General features: G+C 44.4%; 2 protein-coding genes across 3 annotated transcripts in view; both read left to right on the top strand.

The window, feature by feature from the left end:
* The window catches only part of foxj3 (forkhead box J3), a 63019-nt gene extending 43549 nt beyond the window's left edge, over nt 1-19470 (top strand). Inside the window, exons 4-12 of one of the 2 annotated variants that reach the window (XM_029150907.3) lie at nt 3739-3822; nt 5263-5364; nt 9142-9270; nt 10949-11123; nt 13148-13618; nt 14200-14301; nt 14856-15047; nt 15395-15490; nt 15595-19470. In XM_029150907.3, coding sequence (XP_029006740.1) covers nt 3739-3822; nt 5263-5364; nt 9142-9270; nt 10949-11123; nt 13148-13618; nt 14200-14301; nt 14856-15047; nt 15395-15490; nt 15595-15707 — 1464 coding nt within the window. In that variant the 3' untranslated portion in view covers nt 15708-19470. The remainder of the gene's footprint in view (nt 1-3738; nt 3823-5262; nt 5365-9141; nt 9271-10948; nt 11124-13147; nt 13619-14199; nt 14302-14855; nt 15048-15394; nt 15491-15594) is intronic. The other variant, XM_029150908.3, reaches the window with a different exon arrangement.
* A 554-nt stretch (nt 19471-20024) lies between these two features.
* Nucleotides 20025-22967, top strand: LOC121202249 (proteoglycan 4-like). The gene is made up of 4 exons (XM_055509023.1): nt 20025-20169; nt 20733-21941; nt 22131-22240; nt 22549-22967. Exons 1-3 carry the CDS (start codon nt 20097-20099, stop codon nt 22196-22198), a joined length of 1350 nt encoding a protein of 449 aa, XP_055364998.1. The 5' UTR covers nt 20025-20096; the 3' UTR covers nt 22199-22240; nt 22549-22967.
* The last annotated feature ends 1420 nt before the right edge of the window (nt 22968-24387 follow it).

Here is a 24387-nt window from a genome sequence, read left to right as displayed (position 1 = left end):
AGAGAAAGTTTTGAGTAAGCACCTGCTCCTGGCAGAATTCAGTTACCCTATTTTTTTTTGTTATGTATCTTTCTATCTCTGGGGAAAAAAATGCTACCTTTGAATAAATGCCAGGGCTCTGACAGTCTGGAAATGCATGGCATGCTCGTAATCTATTATGAACCTCCCACCCCCACAGAATTGCATTTTAGATATAAGGCGAGACTATTTTATTTTTTTTGGGACCAATATAGACAACTGTTTGAGGGGGGGCAGAAAATCATGGGAGGATATGGAGCTGTAAGAAGCTAAAAGTCAGGTCATCGTTCAAGAATCTGCCTTTCCTGAAGTATTTTGTCAAGGAGATGAACCTCCTTAAGAATAAAATCAGACCTCATTTGCTTTCTGCTCAGCTCCGCGTCTTCCATTTTTCGTTTGTCACAAGGGGAAAAAAAAATTACAATCCGCCATGTTAATTTGACATTTGAATCTCTGTAGGACCACCTACCGTTGCTTTTTCTGTCTGATTTCTTCACAATCTCATGCGACATCAACCTGACTAGTTGAAGCTTCGATCTGGTAGAAGAAGCAGGGGGGTCTATACCTAATATGATGGTGTGCATCTAACTATATGGAGATGTATAACCCAGATTTCATCAGAGTGCTGTCAAAGCACTGGGTGCACTGTACGTATACTAATAATTACGCACATACACACAGGCATGACGTGCTACGCCTAGCTGTGTAGAGGATGGGGACTGAATGCTAATTTTATGTTTTGCTGTAATCCTCTGATATTGACACTCCTGGGAGCTGCTCCACTAAATACAAAATAATCTATTGCTGTATGGATCCCATTCCAAATGCATGGCCAACATGCTCGCATCCTTAATGTTTAATTTGGAATTTTCCTCACTCCCTTCCCCCCCGAAGACAACTTCAAAGAGGCGCTAGCCGCTCTTGATATGTTGCATCAATATTGTAATGTGGCAGGAATATGAGAACTGCTGGTTGGATGAGATAGGAGAGTCATGTCGCTCTCTGTCTCTCTCCGAGATGGTGTATGAGATGACAGTCGGAATCGTACATACACACCCCCAGAATGTATACAGATGAAGATATAGAACATAGCAATGTAGAATATAGTCTGAGGAAGGACGGCCGTTGTTAATGACAATTATTTATTTATTCTAATTGCTCTTATGCGTCGTCCAGAAGTTGCCACGATACCCAGCAGTACTTTTTGTTTGTCCTTCTTATATTTACACACAAAAGGGGAACTAGTAACATAATTTATGTTGATTTATGAAAATGAGCTGCGTCATTGAACGGAAGAGAACAGGTAGAGTGTATCTGTTATCAGCATCTGTTTAAAAAAGATCTTTTCAGTAGCCTGTGCTTTATGAGTGCTGAGAAAACTGGCTTTGCAACAGTGCATTGTTGACCTGACTCCACATATACTCCTGGGCTGGTGTTTTGCAGTATATTTGTGAATAATTTAATGACTCGTTATATGTGTTTCTTTTTTTTCCTGCCAACTCTCTGGGGGTGGGTGTAGGGAAATTCAGCAACTCCCCTCCCATGAGAGCTATCTTATACTGCATCCCCCCACCAATTTAAGGAAACACTAGCTTTGTATCTGAAACTCTTTATTTTGAAATATCTGCACTGCATTTCAAACCTGCATTGCAACAAAGGGATGGCTCGCATGTACAATTGGTTTGTCTTAACCTTTACATATTGTTATTCATGTCCACGACATGGGAAGTTTAATGAGGTTTCTGCTGCGTTTTGCCATTTCTGCTGCATTTTACATCAATATGAGGCATTTCTTTAATCTGTGATTGTGTTGTGAATTATTCTTCCCCCCAAACCTTGTACACATTAAAACTTAATAACAATATATAACTTAATAATTTTTCCCCTCTGACAGATATAGGGCATCTCTGGCATTTCATTGAAAAATCGTTGCAGTAACGTATGCAAGCTGTTAAAATAACATATTTGCTGGGTTTAACAAGGCCATTGTGAATGCAGTGTTGTTGTATAGATTCCTGAGAAACTGTTTTTTTTTCTATGGCCTCTCCTGTTGTTCAGAGAATATGGTTTGGAAATCTCAATTATTCTCTGTGCTAAGGAAGTAATTTTAAAGGTCCTGATCTCACTTTCTCTTGACAATTGAGATTTTATCGGGGGTCATATGAAATATTAAAAATAAATTCAGAACTTGTGGGGCTTTGGGGTAAAATATCTCATTTTTAACAGCTGTAAGCTCAATTCCTGTTGGCTTTGAGGAGGAACACCATTGAAAAATAAATTAAATGGGGCAGAATGCAAAGATAAATAATGCAGCTTGGTTGTGGTATTGCTAGCTGCAGCCCCAGAGCTGGCCCCAACCGTTCTCCTTATGATTAGCCTTGCTCACACCTAGAAGACAGCAACGCGGCAGGTCTAGTGCTGCCTCGCTCCTTGAGCTGAGACGGTGGAGCCCTCATCCTTGGCAACAGCGCTCTGACTCAGTACCTGAGGCTGAGGAAGTACAGCTTCAGGAGAGGCTTTAGCATTTCACCACCACCAGCTGCCCTCACCAGCCTCTCATTGAGGAGCAGCCACAGAGGAGGAAAAGCTCAGTCTTTCTTCCTAACAAAGCCCACCCACACACCGCACAAACTCGGTTATCAACTCCAATAAATACTTGGCTGATAGGGGAGACTTTTGCAGACTAGATGGATGTAAATGCTGCATCAAACCAGGTTAATAGTAGTTGAAAAAGCAACCTGCTGCTTGTGTCATTGTGCCAGAGGAAATGTGCCAGTGCAGTGCAGATATCCAAACAAATTTGAGCAAAGCAAAATAAAATACAGCAAAGTTTATTTGTATTGCACCTTTCCGAGACAACCTTCAATATAAAGTAAGAGCGAAAGCAACAGAGCAAGTGAAAAACCACATTAAAACAACAAATGATCATATGAAACCATTATATCTACATAATGAAAAATAAGATTGTATGTAGCAAAGTCCTCACCTCAAACTCTCAGTAATCATCCTGTGTGTCAGAGCGCTGAAATTTATTTTAAATAATCCTGTAATTCACGTGGAGCCAGAGGAGTGAGGCAAGAACTGGGGTTAAATGCTCCCATTATCAGAGTATGAACAGCTGTTTTGGATCAGATGAAGCTGTGACGGTGACACTTGAGAGAAACCAACATGAAAAGCAGGCCTAGAAAATACACTTGCTAAGCACAGGATGGGCACCACCCGTTAGTCCCACTTTTGTCTAAATGAAATCCACATCCAATTCAACCCATTAATATAAGACCTTTAAACTAGAACCCGTAGCCTTGCTTTATGCATCCTGATTATCCATCGTTTAAAACCTGGTGGCTGTGGTGGATGGGGGTCACAGTTGTTGCTCTGCCAAATCGGTAGCTATGTAGCCTCATAGCCAGCAAGCTGTGAGCGCCTGTTGATAGATGGCCAACATTATGTTTCCCTTACCATCACAATAATAAAGCCACATGGTCAGGCTCCTCACCCACAGGAACCACACAGTGACTTTTCCCATTCAGAAAAACTCCAAAAAAAAAAAGCTCCGCTTAGCAATGTAATAAAACTGAACTCAAAGCCATCGTCTGTGATAGAGAGCTAATGATACGGTCATAGTTTTTCCTATGTAAGAAGACCATGACCTTCCACATGTTTGAATGCAGCTTGAACATCATCATGTGCGTGAATTACAGGTCGTTTTTCTGTCTGCAGGGCTCTTACTGGGCCATCGATACCAACCCAAAAGAGGATGCCTTGCCTACACGGCCAAAGAAGAGGCCGCGGTCTGGAGAGCGGGTGAGTGTGATGATAGAAGCTCTGCAGACTTCCAAAAGGCACATGCTGCTCCTCTGCTTAGGCTCCTTTCTTCACGTCTCCTTGGTTTCAGCCTGTTTCTGTGACTCTGTGCTGTTGCCTCAGTTTCTTTTGCCCTCCTGTCTTTTCCACTTTCTCCCACTGTTTCTGTGCCCCATGCAAGCGCACACAGACTCAGTAGGAGTTCATTTCCAGACTTTATGTAACTGCCTCTCCACGCTGCTTCACTAGACTGTCATGAAGTGGACTTCTTATTAATAAACTATGCCCCAGGCAGCCGTTACATACATTACATTCTGCGCCCCCTTTTTTATTTATTTATTTTTTTTACAAACATCAATTAATGCAGAGCTATGCACGGCAGTTATTCTGAGCAGGAGCTTTTGTCTTTAATTATGGATGAGCTTCATCCAGCCTTACGTTCAGCCGTACAGGTTTTAGTGAGCTGCTCAGATTGACCTGGCCCTGGGGCATCCAGACTCACTGGGCCCTTGTCTCCTCCTTCCCTACAATGTGGCTCACCAGAGGCTGTAGCGGAGGGTGGGTTCTGTAATGCTGGCGAGGGAGACACACACACACACACACACACACACACACACACTAACACTAACACAGCATTGTGTCTAATTCACATACAAACACAAGTAGAGACGGCATCTAACTTAACATGCTGTTCATGCAGCCGCCCTAAAGCAGTGAAATACTATCACACTCATACACCAACCTGCTTCTCTTGGCTGTGTGTAATTTTTATATACACCAGATGAAGAGGTACAAGAAAAGTGCACTGTTTTTAATATGCAGCTCTGCCAACTAAAGCTCTCCTCGTGCAGTTGGGTTCGTTTGAGCATGACACAAAAGAACACACCAAGTGAAGGGTGTGCTTTGGGTAGGACACATGCACCGCGCTCACCCTCCCCCCTCTAGACACTGTCTGCCTACGAGGCATTCCATTAGGAGTCTCAGACATTAAAATTGAGAGTTTGTGAAATCTCATTTATGTTTATCGTGAATTAAAAATGGTATTGTTGGCAGCCAATCCTCTTACAGTAAGCAGTTTTGGAAGACAGGCATGGCCGAGTTATCAGTGAACCTATACAGCCAGACGAGGACTCGGGTGTGTGTGTGCGCGCGTGCGTGTCAGTGTGTACTGTATGTGTGTGAGGTAAGGATGGGGATGGGGTCTGTCTCAGAAGGCACAGTTCAAATGTGACCTAAATAAAGGTGTTTCTCTGTCATGGAACAGAAGCTCTGTTTATATATACCGTATCCAGCAGATGGATATGTATGTGATCTAAGCGGAAGATTTGTCACAAACATATTACAGGTCTCTCCCTGCAACCTGCAGTGGGATTTTGTGTGTTTGATAATTGGATAATGTTTTTTTTTCCTGCCTCCACACCCTGCCCCCAACCCCCACAGGCTTCTACGCCATACAGCCTGGAGTCGGAGTCTTTGGGGATGGACTGTATGATCTCTGGAAGTGCCTCTCCAACGCTGGCAATCAACACTGTGACTAACAAGGTACTACAGCCAGCCATCCAGCCTCCAGCTCCAACACACACCTGGTTACACGGCTGCACCCTGACCCCACCCACTTCTCCTACCACCTACAGCACTATTCCCCACAGAATGGAGCACTCTAGTGGAGGGGAAATGCGAACGGCACAGATGCATGCAGGCACACTTGTCTTTTCATTGTTGTGAGGACACTCACTGATATATGCAACCCCTCAGCTTCTTACTTAAGCTCAGGTGTCACATCTAAATGCTTGAACCCAACATTTACCCCATCCTCTGGCCCTAAAACGAGCTTTACGTTTCCAACATTTTGTAGAAGCTGCGAGTGCCACGATGTCCAAATATATTGGAACTAAAATGTGCCAAAAGGCATGTAAAAACACACACAGGCTCATATGCCTAAAGCTTCTCTGCAATGCAACCCACACCAAAATACTCATTCCTCTGCACTGCAGCACCTTTTTTTCCTCTACAACAACGGGCGGCCGGCTCTTGTTATCTTCAGCGTGGAAATATGATGCTCATACAGATACTTGGTGCTTCGCTATCTTACACAATCCCATGCACACTTGTAAACGGATACTGCATGCTGTATTCACACCTGTACCGGGGGTTGTCGAGCAGGGTTGCGTTCCTCATTCGGTGACCTACCCTGCCACTAGCTCCGTCTGCTCTCTAGTTTTTTTTTCTGTAAAAGCTTGGAAACACTTGTACATCACAGAGCAACGCTACAGGGACTGCTAGCTGTTAGTTGTGTGTATGCTGCTCACTCTGAAATTTAAATAGGCTTTTTAACCTTAAGCTCTCATCCTCTGGGCCCAGTGGGGGCAGCTCTCAGGAGTACTTTTAAAAAGCCTACAAGAGTCGCTTATTCATTTGCTGCGAGCGTTATTAAAAAAAAAAACGGTTTAATGTGAACAGAGGTGTTTAAAGGAAAGAGGTGCGTGTATGTTGTGTATGAGACAGGCTGAAAAGTCTGAGTGAGCACATGTCACTCTGTGTTGTAATGTGTATGTGATGTAGAATATGTTACCGATTGCTTCAGCTTGTTATGACGAGTGTGTCGGCGACAATTAGCTGCAGCCCATTTCTGTGGAAAATGTGTAGTTTATCGTGTTTCAGGGGCCTTCGCGTGACAGAGGAAGGTCCTTTTACCTCTGAATGCTCCAAACAAGCGCATGCGACAGCACCGGTCCTCACCGGCAGTGACGGTATAATGAGCTCCTAATGTAAAGAGCTGACAGTTAGGAGTTTGGACTCCTGCCATCGAATACCTCCAGTCAAATAACTCGAAAGAGCAACGGGCAGAAGCTAGTCACACAGCACAGAACATGACCACTGTATGAAGAGGCAGATTTGTCTCTCTCTCTCTCTGTTCAGTCGATTTGTGGAAACACAAACTTTGACGGTGATGAAGTGAGCACGGGACAAAGTGAAAAGCGACGCATCTTAGGCCCTAATTCTTGGGAGAGAGCTTGTTTCTCACTGTTTTACACTGTAAACACGCGACAGGCCACGCCTCTTTCGGTGCGCCGTGCCAAGCCACAGGAATTCCCTGTCTCTGTTTTTCTCTCTCTCCTTTTCTATTCCAGTCCCTCTGCCTTTATTCCCGCCTTCTCATCTAGGCCAATGGGAATCTGGCAGGGCGACTAGTGAACAAGCAAGAATCTCTTTTCTTCTTCCTCACATTCCTCACGAGATTGCCCCACTACCTCCTTTTCCTTGTGCGTCAAAGCACTGGCTGTTGGCTCTGAGGTGGCCCTAAACATTCACAGGAATGTGACAAAACGCTGTGGAAGTGTGAGGATAAGAAGAGGGAAGCGTTGGAAGCGTGTTTGCTGATGAATGGTTGGCCTTTTTTCCCCTCCTCCTCTCCCTCCTCATCTTTCTTTTCTATCTGCCGCCTTCCCTGAGTCTTGTAAATCCTGCACTTAGGGATTGTGCTGAACACTGGTTGGCAGTGTTGACGACACCTGGGCCAATCTTACTTTGATTTCATAATCCATGCTCCAGATTAGGCCCTCGTGTAAAAGACACCTCTGGCTTTTTTACTTAATTCACTGCTAAGAATAGAACCGCTACTCGCTCGCCTGCTAGCTAATGCCATGCACTGTGTTTACCGTGGAGCTGCCCGTGCCTGTATGAGCATGCTGCTCTATGTCTGTGTGTTGTTCTATCTTTATGCACATCTGTGGCCATTAAAATGGGGTGGGAGAGGGGGGGTCTTATGTTGTGCGTGCAGCTACTGTAACTGGGTGTTTGTCCGTGATGATGCGTGCGTGAGTGGGTGTCTTTACACCGGGGACTTCAGGGCCTATGAAAACCACAGAGCAGTGAGGTTTTTGAAATCATCACACTTTATGGGTGAGTGGAGTAAAAATAGTGTGCGGCGAGAAACTCAAGGCTAAATCCTGTTTTATGGATTCATTACACATAACATTTATATTTCTGTGGGTCTGTGCTGGTTTTGATTTGCATTTTGTGCCTGAATTTGTAGACATGCATAAGCCTTCATTCTCGGCCGCTCATTCAGTTCTCCTTCACACTAATGAACACTGGAGCCAAGTCCACACTGAGTAGAGGAAGGCCGTAGTGGCCTAATGAGTTTTTCTTACTGCCTCCAATTCAGCATTTGTTCTTTGTATATTTTGTTGTGTGTATGTGTTTTATATTGCAATACGTTCCATTTGTATATCTCTAACAGTGCTGACTTGGCCCCTGCACTAGTAGAATGACCAGTCAGATGCTCTCAGTCTGCATGTGTGCATCCTGGATGCCGGCCAGGATGTTAGTCAGCTGGCCAGTCGGTCAGAGCACAGAAACACTCAGGGCTCCCTGGGTTTCCTTACCTCCTCGCGGCCTCTGTGTTCACTCGCTGCGGCTCAGCGGAAAGACAGGGCGCTTCAGTCCACTGCTTCTGCGGAGAGGCAGCGTGCTGGGCAAGGCCGGGGCAGCCTGCCTCCCTTAAGACTGCTACCACTGCTGTCTCATTGTGCTGAGCACAGAGCCCACTCTGTTCCGCTCGCAGTGATGAGCAGGAGCCACCGTGCTGGACTCAGTCAGTCAGACAGACACACACACACACACACACACACACACACACACACACACACACACCCCTTTTAGAATGCCAGGCCCCTTCCACTGCAGCACCATCGGGGCATTTCTGCCATTCCTTTCTCAAAATACAAAACTCAACACATGGGCTATTCTCTGTGGGGATCATTATATTCATTATCTGGATCCTTCCCCTTACTGCTGTCTTAATTGTCTGACGATGCACTTTACTTGGAAGGGTGGGAGGGCTAAACCACGTCAGACGATAATTAAGATTGTCGTCCTGAAGTGCCGCTATATTGAAAGGTCAGTGTTTCGGCTGCACTGAAATCCTTTGTTACCTGTCCCAAACGGATTTGCGCTTGGTGAGCAGATGTGGCTGACATCACCAGTAGCGTGACCTTTAGTGATGGGAATGTCTCAGCTGTCCCTTTGCACATTTTTGCTGGAACCCCTTTGTGACTGCGGTGGGTGTTCAGCAGCGCTCTGACTCCCCCACACACAGACAGCAAAGTTTGAAGAGAGAACTCCAACATTGTGACATGTTATTGCACACACATGCTCAGGGTTCCCCATGTAAATTACATTGTTTAACTATGGATTAATTTAAGATAAATTTTCAAATCCGTTATCTTGGAGGTATGCTGGTATCGCTGTGTGTGCGTGCCAGGATTTTTGGTTTTGTGTCAATGAAGGTAAATAATGTTCATGTATGTCTTCTAGGTGGCATTGTACAACACAGACCAGGAGGGGAGCGATAGTCCGAGAAGCAGCCTTAACAACAGCCTGTCTGATCAGAGTCTGGCCTCTGTCAATCTCAACAGTGTGGGCAGCGTGCACAGTTATACACCGGTAAGACCAAGGACGCCTCACATGGGTGATACTATATAATGTGACACTAATTAAAAAAAACTGTCAGCAAAATTCTCAATTTTCATGGAAGAGACACAAAATTCAAAAGGTCTACAGAGACAGGAAGAACTCCTCCCATAGGGGATTTTAACAACAAGTACCAAATGTGGGTAAAACACAAGAAAATAGGCCAGAATGAGAGATCACCTACAACTGCCTGCAGCAGCATGACTAACCACCAATTAAGAGGAGCAAAAGAACAGGAGCCCATCTAACCCAATTAAACTGCATACAACTTGGTCCTGGGTTGTGTCTGAACTGAAGTAATTTGCGTTCTACACTTGTACAAAGACAAAACAACAAAGTTGCCAGTGCAGCACATCCTTTGCCAAATACACTGTGCCCCTACTATTCCCCAAAGGGTGAATGGAGTGTAGGATGGTGTTATTTCCAGTTACTGTAGAGGTTACAGCTCATGACCGCTTCTTAGTTGGATATTTATAACAGCTTATTTATATAAATATGGTGTAACTGATGTTGTTTAAACACTAAACTCTAAGGCCAAATGATAAATTCCCATCTTATCCACATTCTTCAAGCTGTGGGGGAGCAGCAGTCGCTGAATGAATGAAAATGAAACACTGCCAGACGTACAAGCCGTACTGTATCCCATATTTCATCTGATCAGAAAGCCCCAGGAGGCTTTCTTCAGAGGAGCCAGCGGTGCACGGCAATAGACTGAGGTTCAGGGTGAACATGCACTGGAGTGCAACATCAGGAAGGGGGTTAAGGGAAACAGAGAAAAATGTGCACGCTCCTGGAAGCCAGACAAAGAGAAGCACTTCCTCTGATGTCCTCCCACCAGAGATGCCCTCTCTTTGGTGTGGTCCTCCCGCATCCTAGAGTGCTAGCTGCTCCAGGCGCCGGCCATCGATCGGTGCAGCCTGATGGATGTGCTCTCTTTCTCACAGCCAAAGCAGCAGCTCGCAGTAAACACTCTGGCTTTATCATCACCTCTTCACTCTTACCCAGGCCAGACTGTGAGCCATGCCGTTGAGCAGCCTGCCCACATCTTGGTGGAGAAAGATGTTATGATCAAAAATTTGACGTGACCTCTCTTGTAACGCTAGCCCACAGTGGACTCAGGTCAGATTCTGCTTTGTGAAATAACGATGGTTTTGCATCACTGCCCATCGCTGTGATGCATCTTGTAGACAAACTCGTTGCTGGAGGGAACTCTTCTTACTGTCTCACACCCAGGGGCAGTGCATAACATTGACTGCCCACACAAATACATGGATAAAATGGCTGCTTATTTGTACAAGGTATTGCTATTGATTTTGTTTTAAATACATTTTGCTTGGCCACCTGAGTATTGGCTCTGTGTCCATTCAAGTTGCTCTCTTAATGTTGTGTCAGCCTAGGTGCTAAGCACTGACCTAAACTGTTGCCATTCATGTTATTGTTCTTTACATGTTGTGTGACTAACGCTTCCTCACACAGCAACAAGTACTGTCCTCAGAGAAATCAACCTATCCTCACATTTGATCAGTAGCCCCTCCACGTTGTGGTAACAGAACTGGCCCCGTATCCAGCGTTTGTTCCACACAACCTTAGTTTGAATTGCAGCAAATATCTCCCTTTTGTAAATGTGTCTTTATTGCTTTGTTTCCTCCAGGTGACCAGTCATCCAGAGCCTGTGTCCCAGTCTATGAGCCTCTCACAGCCCCCGCAGTCCCAGTACAGCATGCCAGACAGGGACAAGCAGCTCCTGTTTTCTGAATTTGAAGATCTCAGTGCCTCCTTCCGAAGCCTTTACAAGTCTGTTTTTGAACAGTCCTTCAGCCAACAAGGTGAGTGGCCTCGTGGGAGCATCAAGTGGAAACCTAATAGAGCTAAGCTTCACTTATCAAGGAACAGGATGATTTTCAGAACCATTTTCTTAATGTGGGTTTGTTCTTAACAGCTGGGGGTGAAAATAGTATTTAGCCACTAATTGAGCAGGTATTCAACAGGATGACTAGTGCAAATATATACAGATGACTTTAATGGTCTTTTGCTGGAGCACTGTGGATTAGACTTCATTTTACGTTTAAAAGCAGAGTCTGAGAGTTCATGTCTTAAATATTTCAGTAAGGGATGTAAAGAGATGTTACAGCATTTATTTTATGGTTAATTCAGAGTTGATGCACCATCTTTCTGTTCATGTCTGAAATGTTTTTTCATGTCGGCTGTGTTTCATCAGATCAATGAAAGCAGGTACAGACAGCCAGACTCCTCAGTAAATCTGTTGGATTTGAGGTTCATTTGTCATAATGATGAGGACTTTGTATGATATAATGCATAGTGGTGAATGGAGCACAGCTTTCCAAAAGCCTGTGAGTCCCTTTAGAACAAAAGAGCATTTTTGCTTGTAATCTGATTGACCGATAAACAAAGAGCACTTGACAAGTGGGTTATGAGCAAAGTAGTGAGCTTTCTGTGTATAACCTACTTTCACAAATCAAATGCATTTCATGGTAATGTTCCTCTGCTTTAATCTATCATCTGTGTTTCATTAGTTGAAAGTTGTTACCTTTTTTATGCACATAAAAGTGAAATCTCTTACTCAGACAAGCTCTAGCAATTAAAAAGCGTAAATAATCGAGCTAGAGGATTTCACACTCTGCCGCTGTAGACAGTGAGCTAATTCACTGGCTTTGATAATAGGTAATGAGCTCGCATTATTATTCTGGTGCCTCGTTAATTGCTTTCTGTATTTCCCTGGTTGGACAATGGGCTTTCTGTGCAGATAAGAGATGCACCTCTGTCACCTCTGCAGTGAGTGTTACGTGCCGATTGTGGAGGTGCAGGGCGAGAGTCAGCTCTAAAAGCACTCCAGTGAAATAGGTTTACTGTGCCAAAGCTGTGAAGGACAGGGCCTCTTAAGACCACTCCCCGCCACTCAGGTGATTGCAGTTGGATGTGCAGATGCTCATGCTCCAGTCGTGTCTGTTAAATCGCCGTGCAGCAGTACAATGAATTTGTCAAAGACAATCCAGAGCCGTGCTGCTGGAGTGGAGAGGTGACGGCAGCTTGAGCCCGTGAACCTCAGAGACGCACCAGATGCTGAGTCATTCCCTGGTATAACAAAATGGCAGCTGGTCTGTCTCAAGTGGAGAACAACTTAAACACAAGAGACTGTGTCTCATTTAATAAGATGTATGACCCAAAGCGGCTAATTTTTACACGTGATGAATTCAGCTCAGTTTGAGCTGGAATGCAGAGTCTCCATCTCAGTCTGGATGCAAATGACTGACATTTGCAAGAGCTTGCCCTGCATCTAAAGATAATTTCATTCTCACTAATTTTGTTTTTATAATTTTTAGATGCATAAATTTCCAGTCAAAGCAAACATTTAAGTGCAAAACACAATTTTATTTTACAGTAAGAAAAAAGTGACGAGAAAAATATCTGGAAATAATCACACCTAAAGAAATGAAACAAGCAAGTTAATACTCTTGTGTCACACATTATAGTTAAGCACTATATAATTTAACTACCCATCATTTTTCAACAGCAAGCAATATGTGAAAAAGTGCTAGTTTCTTGATTGATTACAGTGTGAACCATTTCCAAGCAGTCGGTTTGTTTCAGCTTCTTCAGTATTTGAGAATTTCCTCAGTTTTGTATCATTTGTGCTTTTTCTCTGCTGCCTACACAAAATCAAGAGGGTCCTGCAAAAATACTTCTGGGGAAAAACAACTAATTGATTATGATTCAACATATTGCATAGATTGATCCATAATGTTAACTGTTCTTTGCACACCTGCTTTAATCAGACTTCATCAGCTGTTCATTTCAGTGCTCACAAATCTCTGCTGGTGTTTGCTTGCAGATCTCATGGGCATACCACCGGATTCCTCCCAGCAGACCCACACGTCCTGCTCTTATTCTCCCAGTGGCACCATTAGTACTCAGAACAGCCTGTCAAACAACCAACCCAACAGCCACTCTGCCAACAGTGGCCAGGTGCCCTTGTCCCATCCCGCCCAAGCTCATCCCGGTCACGGCTCTCCCCACGCACAGCACCTCCCTCAGCACGGCCACAACCAACACAACCAACACGCCCAGCACAGCCAACACAGTCAGCATCAACAGCACTCCCAGCACCCACAGCACGCTGCGCACCCCCAACACGGGCAGCATCCACCGCAGCATCCGTCCCATGGCCAGCACCCACAGCAGCACACGCCACACCCCTCCCAACACACGCAGCACAACCAGCACCCTTCTCAACACGGACAGCAGCATCAGAGCCTCTCCCACCAGCCCCATCCTTCCCAGCAACAGATGGCCTGCAACACAGGTAGGAGCCTCTGTCTGTCATTGTCTTCATTTCAAAGCACGTTGCCACGTTGTGTTCATTCCATCCTGTTCATCACACATTTACATGGACTAGAGCAAAAACATGTTTAAAGCTGACTTAGATTTTTGTTTAAACCCTATGTTTCTAAGCCTAAAACGGTAAAGCATTGTTTTGGGTGTGAAATGCTAGCCTATATCATCCTCCAGTTTATTATCTGTGAGAACAAAGCAATGTTGCATCCAAAGGCATCAGAAGCCTTTACAGAGTAGACTGGCTCCTCCTAGTGGCCACCACACGCTACTAAACTGTTTGAAACCTTATAAACTGTTTTATTTGGTGTTACCGTCTCATTCATTTCGCACTACAAGATTGCTCTGCAGCAATAAATGTGTGACTACGATGAAAATGGCTTGATTACAAAACCTTAACGCGATTACAATCACAGCATTAATTATTGTGCAATTATCCATAAATGATGTGATTAGGACTAAATCTGTATTTGTCCCAGGAGTGAAATAGTTTTCACATCTCCTGTCTTGTAATGTTACACATACTATGCTGTGTGTGTATGTGTGTTACAGGTTTACTGTCTGACTGGTACCCAAATCTGGATGCACTGAAAGAAAGCTGTCGTATTGCTAGCAGCTATAACTGGGCTGATGTCGACCTTTCACCTTTCCAAGGTGCGGTTTAGACAATTAGATATTACTGCAATTGCAACCATTAAAACAAATAAGAATGGAATTAATTTTGTTTGAGTTTAGAGCTGTTGATCTTTAAGGTGGGTTTTCAGTATTGCCATTACGACCTGTGCATATGATCAAAAGAAATCCTTGAAAGCAGGAGCTGATGGTAGACTACTGCCCCAGCTTTTGATTGAGTGGTGAAGTGTTGACACTGTGGAGTTGATTAGAAGTTTAATTAAACTGAGCTCTTCAATTAAATAACACTGCCTTCAACTTTAATTACTAAAACACTGAGCTCAGCAGGTCAGTTTATCCAATTACAGTCTAGGATTGCAAGGTAGGGTGTTTTTAAATATCATCCACTGAAGGTTACTGACATAATGAATAAATATTGCAGCCAAAGTTTTTGCCTCATCTCTATAAATTAGGTTCTCATTTAGCTTTGGACAGTTTCATACATTTCATTCTCACAAAGGCATTTTAATGCAGATAGTTGCTGACAACTACTCGAGTTATTATGTTTTTAATCATGCGTGTTTTATGTTCCTTAGGGTTAAGAGAGAGTATGAGACAAGCGGAGTTGAACAACTGGTCTCTGGAACCCACCCAGATTGCAGACCTCTGCTCGTCCATCAACCAGTTCTTTGCGCGCACGGGTGTAATCCAGCCACAGGGGGCAGTGCCGCCTCCTGTCTGCCATGGCTCCATGCACCCCAACAAACCCAGCCAGCACCTCAATGCAGGTCCGGAACCCTACTGTCATTTCTGCATCCGCAATTATCTTCATTTGTAACTAATCAAAAACAAGCTCATTGCACTTTTCTCTTTCCTAAAGTTAGCTATAACCATAACCTCAACTTTATTATTTTTTTTTGTTTTAGTCTCTCTTATTTTTAGTGTATCATCAGTATGACATCAGTAATCTTGCCTGTGGTTTAGGCTGAATCTTTTAGAAATCCTTTGCTTCTGCAAAAGGTCGCTGCATGCCGATGAGACGCTGCAGGGTTCTGTCCTAAAAAACAAATTTATTATGCAGCATCTGAATAAAAACAGGATTGTGTTAATTTGGGCTTTTTTATTCTCCTTTTAGGAAATCTCTACATGGAGAGACAGAACATGCCTATGATAAGTCCTCCAGGATATCCCCACATGCCCCCAATGAGCAGCGCAGGACCCACTATGACAGGTGACCAAGGGTTACATGCATCTTGGAAAACTGTACTCATTGTGTCTCCTTGCACTGGATTTTTGGCTCAGCAGAGCTCACTCTTCCTGTGCTTTTTTTTTCAGGACACCATGCACAGATGAACCAGCAGCACATGATACCTACGAGAAACTTCCAAATGCATCGCATGCAGGCTGATGACATCCAGGATGACTTTGATTGGGACTCCATTGTCTAGCCCCAAGGCCTCCTGTTTTTGCAAACAGAAGGGAGCAAAGAGAGGAGGTAGAAACCAGGAAGCCAGGCTGAGCTGGAAGGCCCCAGGAGGAGGAGGAAGAGGCCGCTGTGGGTGGGATGCAGAAGAGACAAGCTTCGGAGAAAGACAGACTTCAGAGTCCTGACATTTTTACAAAAGCAAAGCATAACTAGAAAATGTTACTTTGAAGACAATCATTTAGTCGGACATGTTAAAGTGATTGCTTACGTACTTGTCTAGAGACAGGTAGAACACATTCATGTCTACACCACATGCTCCTGAGCTCTCCAGCCAGCCCTCTCCCCCTCCCTAGCCAGCAGCCTTCCAAAGTCGGACCCCCTCTGCCCCCCGACCCTCTGCTCCGTAACTGTTATGTGATTTGAGCGACGTGTTCAGCTTGTAATTCTTCTCGTGTTGACATCGGCCTCCGCTGCCTCTTGGATCAGTTTATCTCTCTCTTTTGTTTTTTTTTTTTTGTTTTTTTTCCTTTTAGAAATACAGGCCGTCTCTTTAAGTAATGTGATGGTGCTTGTTGGTCACTTTTGGGAGAAAGTGGGCCCCGCTGTGGCTGAATTGGTGGTAAAGTTAGGTTTACAATAAAAAGGTTCTGAACAGGGTGTTAAAAGTTTAAGGCTTGGCATTCGACAAAGCAAGAGCGAGACAGAAAGGGAGATTACAAAGTATAGTGATCTGTTTATAGCCAAACCAATGTGATCAGGCTCACAGCAACCAGTTTGGGGAGTACAATGTTTTTTTTTACTTCTCTGTCGCATGCACTTCAAGATGAGTGAACGTGGTGAGTGTGAGTGGATGGGAAAAGCAGGAAGGACAGACGTTACCAGTATCTTTCCACTGTAAACTGAGGCTTAGATTCTGTGTGCATCCTGTAGATTAGGATTCAAAAACCGGCAAAGTTCATCAGTTTGGATGATTCGCCTGTTGACCGGCTCCAAAGTCACCATTTAAAATCAAATATTTAATTAGGCAGTTGATCCCATACCGTAATTATAAAAAAATATTGTCTAATACAGACTAATGGGACTCACCAACTTGAAACACACTACAGTGACTAGTGTGAACATTTCTGAGATTGATTCATGGCCGATAGGAATTTCGTCCTATGTTGAACTTTTCCTGTAAAGAAAAGAGTTTATTTGTTAATCTGCTTTTGTTTGTGAAATTATCTTCATTCAAATTCACGCCTTCTTCCGTCAACGTGCATTCTCCACGCCACACTCAGTGTTTGTCAATTCTGACATTTAAAAATACCTTTTTTTTAGTTGCCCAAAGTTTCATTGTAATAGAAGATTTTGTACAAGATTTTATTGAACAGAATGAGAAATGTGACTCATTTCACTGTGTGTGTGTGTGTGTGTGTGTGTGTTTGTGTGTGTGTAGGTGTGTGTTGCTTTAAACAGATGGTATGTGTGTGTTTTGAGTTTATTGTAATTTTAGGGCTATGATTGATTGCTGCAATCATCTCTCTGCTATCTATGAGCACAAACGCAGATGCACACAGTGGTTAAAGACTAGATTAGCGATTTGAGCGTTTTTGTTGTGAGAAGGGTTTCTCAAGCACAGAACAGGGAGACCTGCGGTTCCAGAGTCCTGTCGCCTGTGTCCTGTAACAAGTGGCTCCTCAATCAGACAGGTGCTGAACTTTAGAGACACTATGTTGGAACAAAGCCCTTTGCACACTTTCATTTTTTTGTTGATCCTCACCATTTTAAAGATGCAAAGCACTCATTTTTCTTTCATTCATTCAATATTAAAGCCTTAGGTTAATGATCTCACCCCTCCTGGCGATGCAGTGGAGCGCTTCTCCTCACTGCATCTTCGCTGAACTGTTTATGGTGCTTTGCATCCACGACACTGTGTGTCATTGTTTAAGGAATAGTTCTACACTTTAAGAAATATCCTTCAGTGCTGATCTTGTGTGTGTGCTCGGTAAATACAAAGTTACAGTCTGCTGCCAGTTAGCTAAGCTTAGCATTGAAGCCAGAAGCCTCTTTCAAAGGTAACCAAATCTGTTGAAATCTCCTCTGCTGCTGTTGTGGCAGGCAGGATTTATTAACTTCCTGCTTTTGTAACGTGTTAATTAGTGAGCCACTCTTGTTTCCGGGCTTCGTGCTAAGCGAACAGACAGGTTGTAGCTTCCTGTTTACTAAACCGACATGAGAGCAGTGTTTCACTGTACTTCTGATTTCATATTGGATGACAATCATGACCTTTTTTTTTATAATCTTGCATAATGTCTTTGTAATTGTAAGAAAAGGCACTTTCAGGTCTCACATAATTGTTTTATTGGATGTTAAAAACCATGACTTTGAACCCTTAGAAGGATGTTTGAAACCAGCCCATTCGTAGATGAAGTTCTCCTCTTTCAACTGATGATACTGCCGTTTACTTTTATATTGTCAGCTGATGGTTGTTTTGGTTTACCTGCCAGTCAAATCCACTCTGCTCCTGCTTCTTTCTTGCTTTGTTTTGTATGTCCGCTGTATCTGGGAGATGACGCCACCTGTGGAGCTCAACCATGAATTTTTTCAGTTTTTGACGAACTGCCTGATTTTTAGAACTAGTACCCAGACGTAATATCTAATGAGTGACCCAGATCGTGACTGTGTTAAATGAGTGTGGGCTAAAGGACTGCAACTGGAGGTGGCCGCATAGAGCACCAGTGTGCACCCATTAGGGCTTGATGGAGCCGTAATGGTGAACTTCCTGCCAACGCGAGGTGCGTTTCAGCTGTTCCAGGCGAAGACTGCGAACCACTGCCGTTTGAACGCATCGGTCCACGGAGGAACGAAACATTTGCAAAATCGATGTGGCTAAAAGGGAAAAAGGTGACGACAATGACTGGATCACGATTGAAGAGTACTGTGTGTGTGTGTGTGTGTGTGTGTGTGGGTGTGTGTGTGTGTGTGTGTGTGTGTGTGTGTGTGTGTGTGTGTGTGTGTGTGTGTGTGTGTGTGTGTGTGTGTGTGTGTGTGTGTGTGTGTGTGTGTGTGTGTGTGTGTGTGTGTGTGTGTGCGTGTGAGTCGTTCAAATGACGTTTTAAGTTTTTACATACCGCTGGACATGTACCTGCCAGAGAGATTATTACTGGGAAAAACAGATGAAAAGCTAAAAAAATGCCTTGTTACACCACGGGAGAGAAACGCCAACGAATACTGCTGATTGGGGCCTATTTTATTCAGTGCTGGTGTGTTGTTGTGCTTGTACATATATGTCTTTTCAATCATCCCTTTTTTCCTCTTGGGGGTGGGGTATCAAGACAGGGTGGGCTTCTTCATGAAAGAGAGGAGGGGAGACAATAGAGTATTTTGTTATTGTCCAATCAGAGGGTGACAGTATGTATATATCTATATTGTATATATGTGATGAAAATGCGTTGGCTTTTTGTGTGACACTACCTTTTACCTGTACTATGGTTCTACATTCAGTGTTTCAGTGTTGATAATATATATTTGGTTTGTGTTCTTTGTTTTGTTTTTATTTTGATTTTGTCTTTGTCATTTCTTGTATTTTTTTCTCCGATTTGTCTTTTGTTTTTGTTTATTGCACGGTTTATTCCTTTCGTTGTCCAATGAGGTGACACAGCTACTCTTTGTATTCGTTTAGTGCTGTAAAATAACTCAAGTGTTATTAGAATTGTCGATACCACCGCCCACCCCACCCCCTTCCTCAATATGCATGAATGGCACTTACTGAAATAAAATATGGTAACTTCACTGTGGAATAATGTGCTTGCTGAGCTTCTTTTTTTAAAACTTGGAACCAAGTTAGATTTTAAACGTTACAAATGGACCAGGATTTAACATGAAGAAATAAAATCATTTTAGATATGAAAACATATGTTTAGTGTAAATAAGTTGAGTTGTATTGTAAAAATACTGCAACTCCAGATAATCTTCCACAAGCAGTTATATTTTGGCTTTTAGACTTAAAACATTAACACATATTAGGATTAAAGAATTTAAACCATTTATTAATGAACTGCATGCGTTAAAACAGAAATGACCAAAGGCCAAGCTTGTGTGATGGCTGATGTTTCCAGTCATATTTAAATAAAAACAACCCTTTTGCAGCTGTTTGCAGTAGGTTCACACACCTCTTTCATAATTCTCCAACTCTAAAGAGCATTTTTTTTGCAGGAAATGCTTATGAACATATGCCACAGTAGGTTTCTCTGTGACCCACCCAGGTCTCCAAATACCACGGCGGTATCCCATATAGTGTTACGCTGCTCGTGTCCGTGCTGACGCGTTACACATGTGCTTCATCCCAGCAGGGACACTGGTCTAACTGCAGGACTGCAGTCACTGGAGGCCGTTGGACTCCAGCAGCAGGTAACTGAAGACAGACAACATGTCCACAGCCTCCTCTCTGCTGCTGCTCACCCTGGTCGTGAATGTTCAACTATGTTCACCAGCTTCACTGCGTAAGCAATGCTTTTTTTCTTTAAACTACGCTGATATGATGGGGTTAGAGACAGATATTAATCGTAGATAACAGGAGTGAGTGATATCTAATAGGAGGTAAGTGTTTTATATAACTGTACACTGAATAAATCAGCTTAATCTGATTTACCACCGTATAAATATTCTGTTTAATGAGGTGAATCTGTGGTCAGTGTTACATAATAGGCTGAATGTGAGTCAACAGAATCTGCTTCAGGTAATTTGTAGCTAGGAATAATCAGAAATCTGCACTGACTAAAGGAACCACAGTCACCCTCATGAATAAGGAGCAAAAGTTCTGAACTGCGTGTGATGAACAACTGCTCTTATCTGCGAGCAGTTTCATAATTATTGCGCATCCAACACCCTCCGTGCTCTTATCAAGTCACATGAGTGTTACATAATCAGCCTTCAGCGCTTTTAAAACTATGGTTTAAGGTTTGTAGAAAACATCATGTCTCCCTTTAGCTTTAATGGGCTAATAAATAAGCTCATCACATGTAATAAATAATGATTTATTACGTGTCTTTTGTTTCTACTGCAGCTGCCAACTTTGCTCAGTTTCCTTTAGCTGCTGAAGAACCGGGTCCGGAAGGTTTTGAACCGGCAGAAACACTCCAGGAGGGGAGCGCCGAGGGAGCGGCTGCATCTCCTAATGGAGCTGCTTCTGAAAATGAAGTCCCAGACTTCTCTGGAGAACCGGTGTCCGTTGGTCCCGATGACGCTGAGTCTCGGGAATCGCTCCTTCCTGAGTTTTTGGTTTCCGCTCCACACAAAAATGTAACAGGTGACCGTGGCTTCGACGTGTCTCCAGAAGATGGGGAAGCAGATGTGGAGGAACCAGCACAAACAGCACCTATCGTTCCTGTGGAGGCTTCAGAACATGGAGCTGTAGTGGAACATTCAGAAGCAGTGATTGTTCTTGACGTCCCCCATGAACCTCCTCCTGAAACACCAGAAGAGGAGAAGTCTGATGTTCTTGTCCCGGTGGAAACACAGGGAGAGGAGGTGGATCCGGACCAATCTAAGATGGAGGATACGGCACCAGAGGAACTTCCCGATCGGGAGCCAGAAGAAATTATAAACATTGATTCTTCAAACACAAATGAAGGTCTTCAACATGAAGAAGAAGCGTTTGTCTCTGTCCTGGAGGACAAGACTGCAGACGACTCTGGGGTTGTCTCCTCTGAACAACATGAAGAACAAGTTGAAGCTGCTGCAGAGGAGGCGGCCGTGCAGAAGGCAGCACTTCCAGCTGCCACCGGCTCAGTGGATTCCTCTGAGGGAGACCAGGTCTTAGCTTCCCCACCAGCACAGGAAGAAACAGAAGCTCCCGAAGAAGACACACAACCAGAAGCTCGTCCTCCTTTTGTCCTCGCAGACGTCGAGACAAACGAGGAAGAACCCACTCCAGAAGACCCGATCCTCATCGTTCCCCTGGCAGATCCAGACCCGTCAGATCTCCTTCCACCGGAACCGGCCCTGGGTGAACATAAGGAACCCGCGGACCCAGTCAGGCCCAGCGTGTCTGCCTCTGAGGCCGCATCTCCAGCACCAGTCCTGGGTCCGGCCCAGAGCGTCCCATTGGCTCCTGCAGAGGTCTTAACTGGTCCTTCAGCTCAGTCCACCGCTGCTCCAGCGCCAGCTTCCACGGATGCAGACGCAGAACGGGCCCCAGCGTCTGTGGCAGGTGTCAGTGCCACGGACGCCGGGTTTGAGGCCGCGGGAATCGTGCCCGGAGACGAAACGGGAGGTAAGGCTGAAGAGCTTGAACCCCCCGCTCTGCCCTCACACATTCCAGCACAGGATTCCCAGCCGTTACTGGTGGGAAAACCTCATTCCTGGACCACATAGCGTTCACGGCGCGGCACGTTCGCGTCTGAGCGCGAGGCCGTGGCGGCCGCGAGCGTCGGTTCCACTAACGACGGCTCTGCTTTCTCAGCCCAGACGAACGGAGGGGCCGCGCTCGGGGCCGCATTCTTCACGCTGCTCGGTTTTATCCTTGTTTGAGTTGCTGGGGCGATGGCGTCTGAGGAACTGCGGCGATTACACGTGAGTACAACAGTGCTGTCAGATCTAATTAGTTTGCACAAGAGGTTTTGCCTTTAGCTTTTAAAGATGTGACTTCAAACATTCAAACAGCTTATTCCTCTAAATTAAATATTTGGCATTTTATATGAAGCATCTAGTGAAAATGAGGAAACTATGTCCTCAGGTGTCATTTATTAAACCATTAACACAAAACGGAACTACAATCATTCTTATTTAAAACAGCATTCTCACAGTTTATCAGTTCTTAATCCACACTTAGTCTTCATTGAACGTGCTAGTGAGCTAATATTTCCTGCCCTCTGTTTTAGGACCCGGAGGTAACGATCATGTGACGCGTGACGTGGCTGTTTGAGTGACGCTCGGAGCAGCAGAGGTGCAGCGATGGGGTCGATTCATCACATCAGGTCTTCACTAAAACCCGGTCCTTTCACGCGTCTTATTTTTCTCCCACGTTTGGTGACAGAAAGCAATTCATGTTGAGGTTTTCTATTATGGAGTACTGAATTTATGGTTTATTAAGGAAGCCTGCGCAAAATGTACTATGAATCATCTAAAGTGTACTTTTAGCTTAATAAATCCATTCAGGGCTGCAAAGTCACAGCTCACTAGTCTGTGATCAGATGTCAGACAATGATTTGTGTTAGTCGAACGTCTCCAGTGTGTGAAATTGCAAAACAAAATATCATGTGTTCAATTACAGTGAATGTGTGTTGATGCAGGCTTTTTAGCTTTGAGTTTCCCAGGCAAACTTGGCTTTGATGCACCTGTTGAGTGCATCCGCAGCTTTGTTGGTTCCATGAATGATGCAACAACACAAAAGCCACTCACGCCTCAATGTCTGCTCTCCAAACGTATACATGGAGATCAAACGTACAGCTGCCGGGGAAAACAAAGACACGCGCCCTCCTGAAGACATGCAGACATGCTCAGATGATGATGATGATGATGATGATGATGATGGCAGTATCCTTTTCCTCGGGGGGTGAGGGAGTTACAGACTCAGCAGAGGAGGTGCAGCAGCTGATGGGAGACCTCCTTCCACGGTCTCCTGGATGTCTCTGCATACAGTGCCTTCGTCCTGTGGAAATCACTCCATCCTGAGCTGGAGTCGTCCAAATCCTGGGACGAGCCGGGCCGTTTGCTGGCATTTTTAAAATGCTACTGTCAAAATGTCAATTTAAAATTCATTTCCATTCCTTGATCATAAAACCTTTTATGATCATTAGAACTCGTCAGTCTGATACTGTCCACGCGTTCCTCACTAAAACGCTCTCGTGCACAATCGCTCCTCCTACTGGACCCACGGGCCGACACGTGCTCAGACCTCCCAAACGGGTCTTCTCATTTTTCCTGGTGTCATGTCATACGCTGACGTGTTGCAGCTCCAGCTACAGTCCGTGCACGGATCGCTCTGCACTGTAAATATTTTTAGGACGGTAAAGAGGACACGGTTCTGCATGAATGTTCGGAACGCTGCGAGTAGATTAACAACAGGTTTGCTGATTGCAACAGGTATCTGAAGGATAAGTACAGTACATGCTTGTGGTCCTTATCATTGTTTACAATATTTCTCTCATGTTTATGGGGATCTGATATAAAACAGCAGCGTGATGGACACGAGAAGGCGAGAGCAGATGTGGTGAATCTGAACATCTGGTTTGTGGGATGCTGCGGGTTCCAAGGAGGTGAATGCTGCACAGTGGGTTTCCTCTGTATCAGAAAAAAACATTAGGCCACGCTTCAATGACACAAATCCACATAATTTAAAGCAAAGAAAAAGTAAAGGTCCATCAAAGGTTCGGAAGGATTAACATAGGCATCATTCGGCTTCCTTTATTATAAAAACATTAAACAAATACATGGTGATGTTTTCAATTCATCCACCTGAGCTCTGCTGAGTCACAGCTCACTAATCTGCAGGCTCACGACTCGTGCGGACGCCGCTCGCCGCTGTGAATTTGTTTGCTGTGGCACAGCGCCCTCTAGTGGCCGCAGACACATTTATATAAAGAGTGAGACGAGCTGCCCTCTGAGAACCAAGGCGGCTGCGGCGCGTGGGAGGTGACGGGCTTGACCAGCAGGAGCTGGGTGGCACAGGTGTCACACGCTGGGTCCGCAGGGAACAAATGCACACGTGGCGTCAGAAA

Source organism: Betta splendens, chromosome 5 (genome assembly GCF_900634795.4).
Source record: "Betta splendens chromosome 5, fBetSpl5.4, whole genome shotgun sequence".
NCBI lineage: Eukaryota > Metazoa > Chordata > Actinopteri > Anabantiformes > Osphronemidae > Betta > Betta splendens.
The sequence above is the reverse complement of the archived record's forward strand: the minus strand, read 5'-3'. Positions and strand labels throughout refer to the sequence as shown.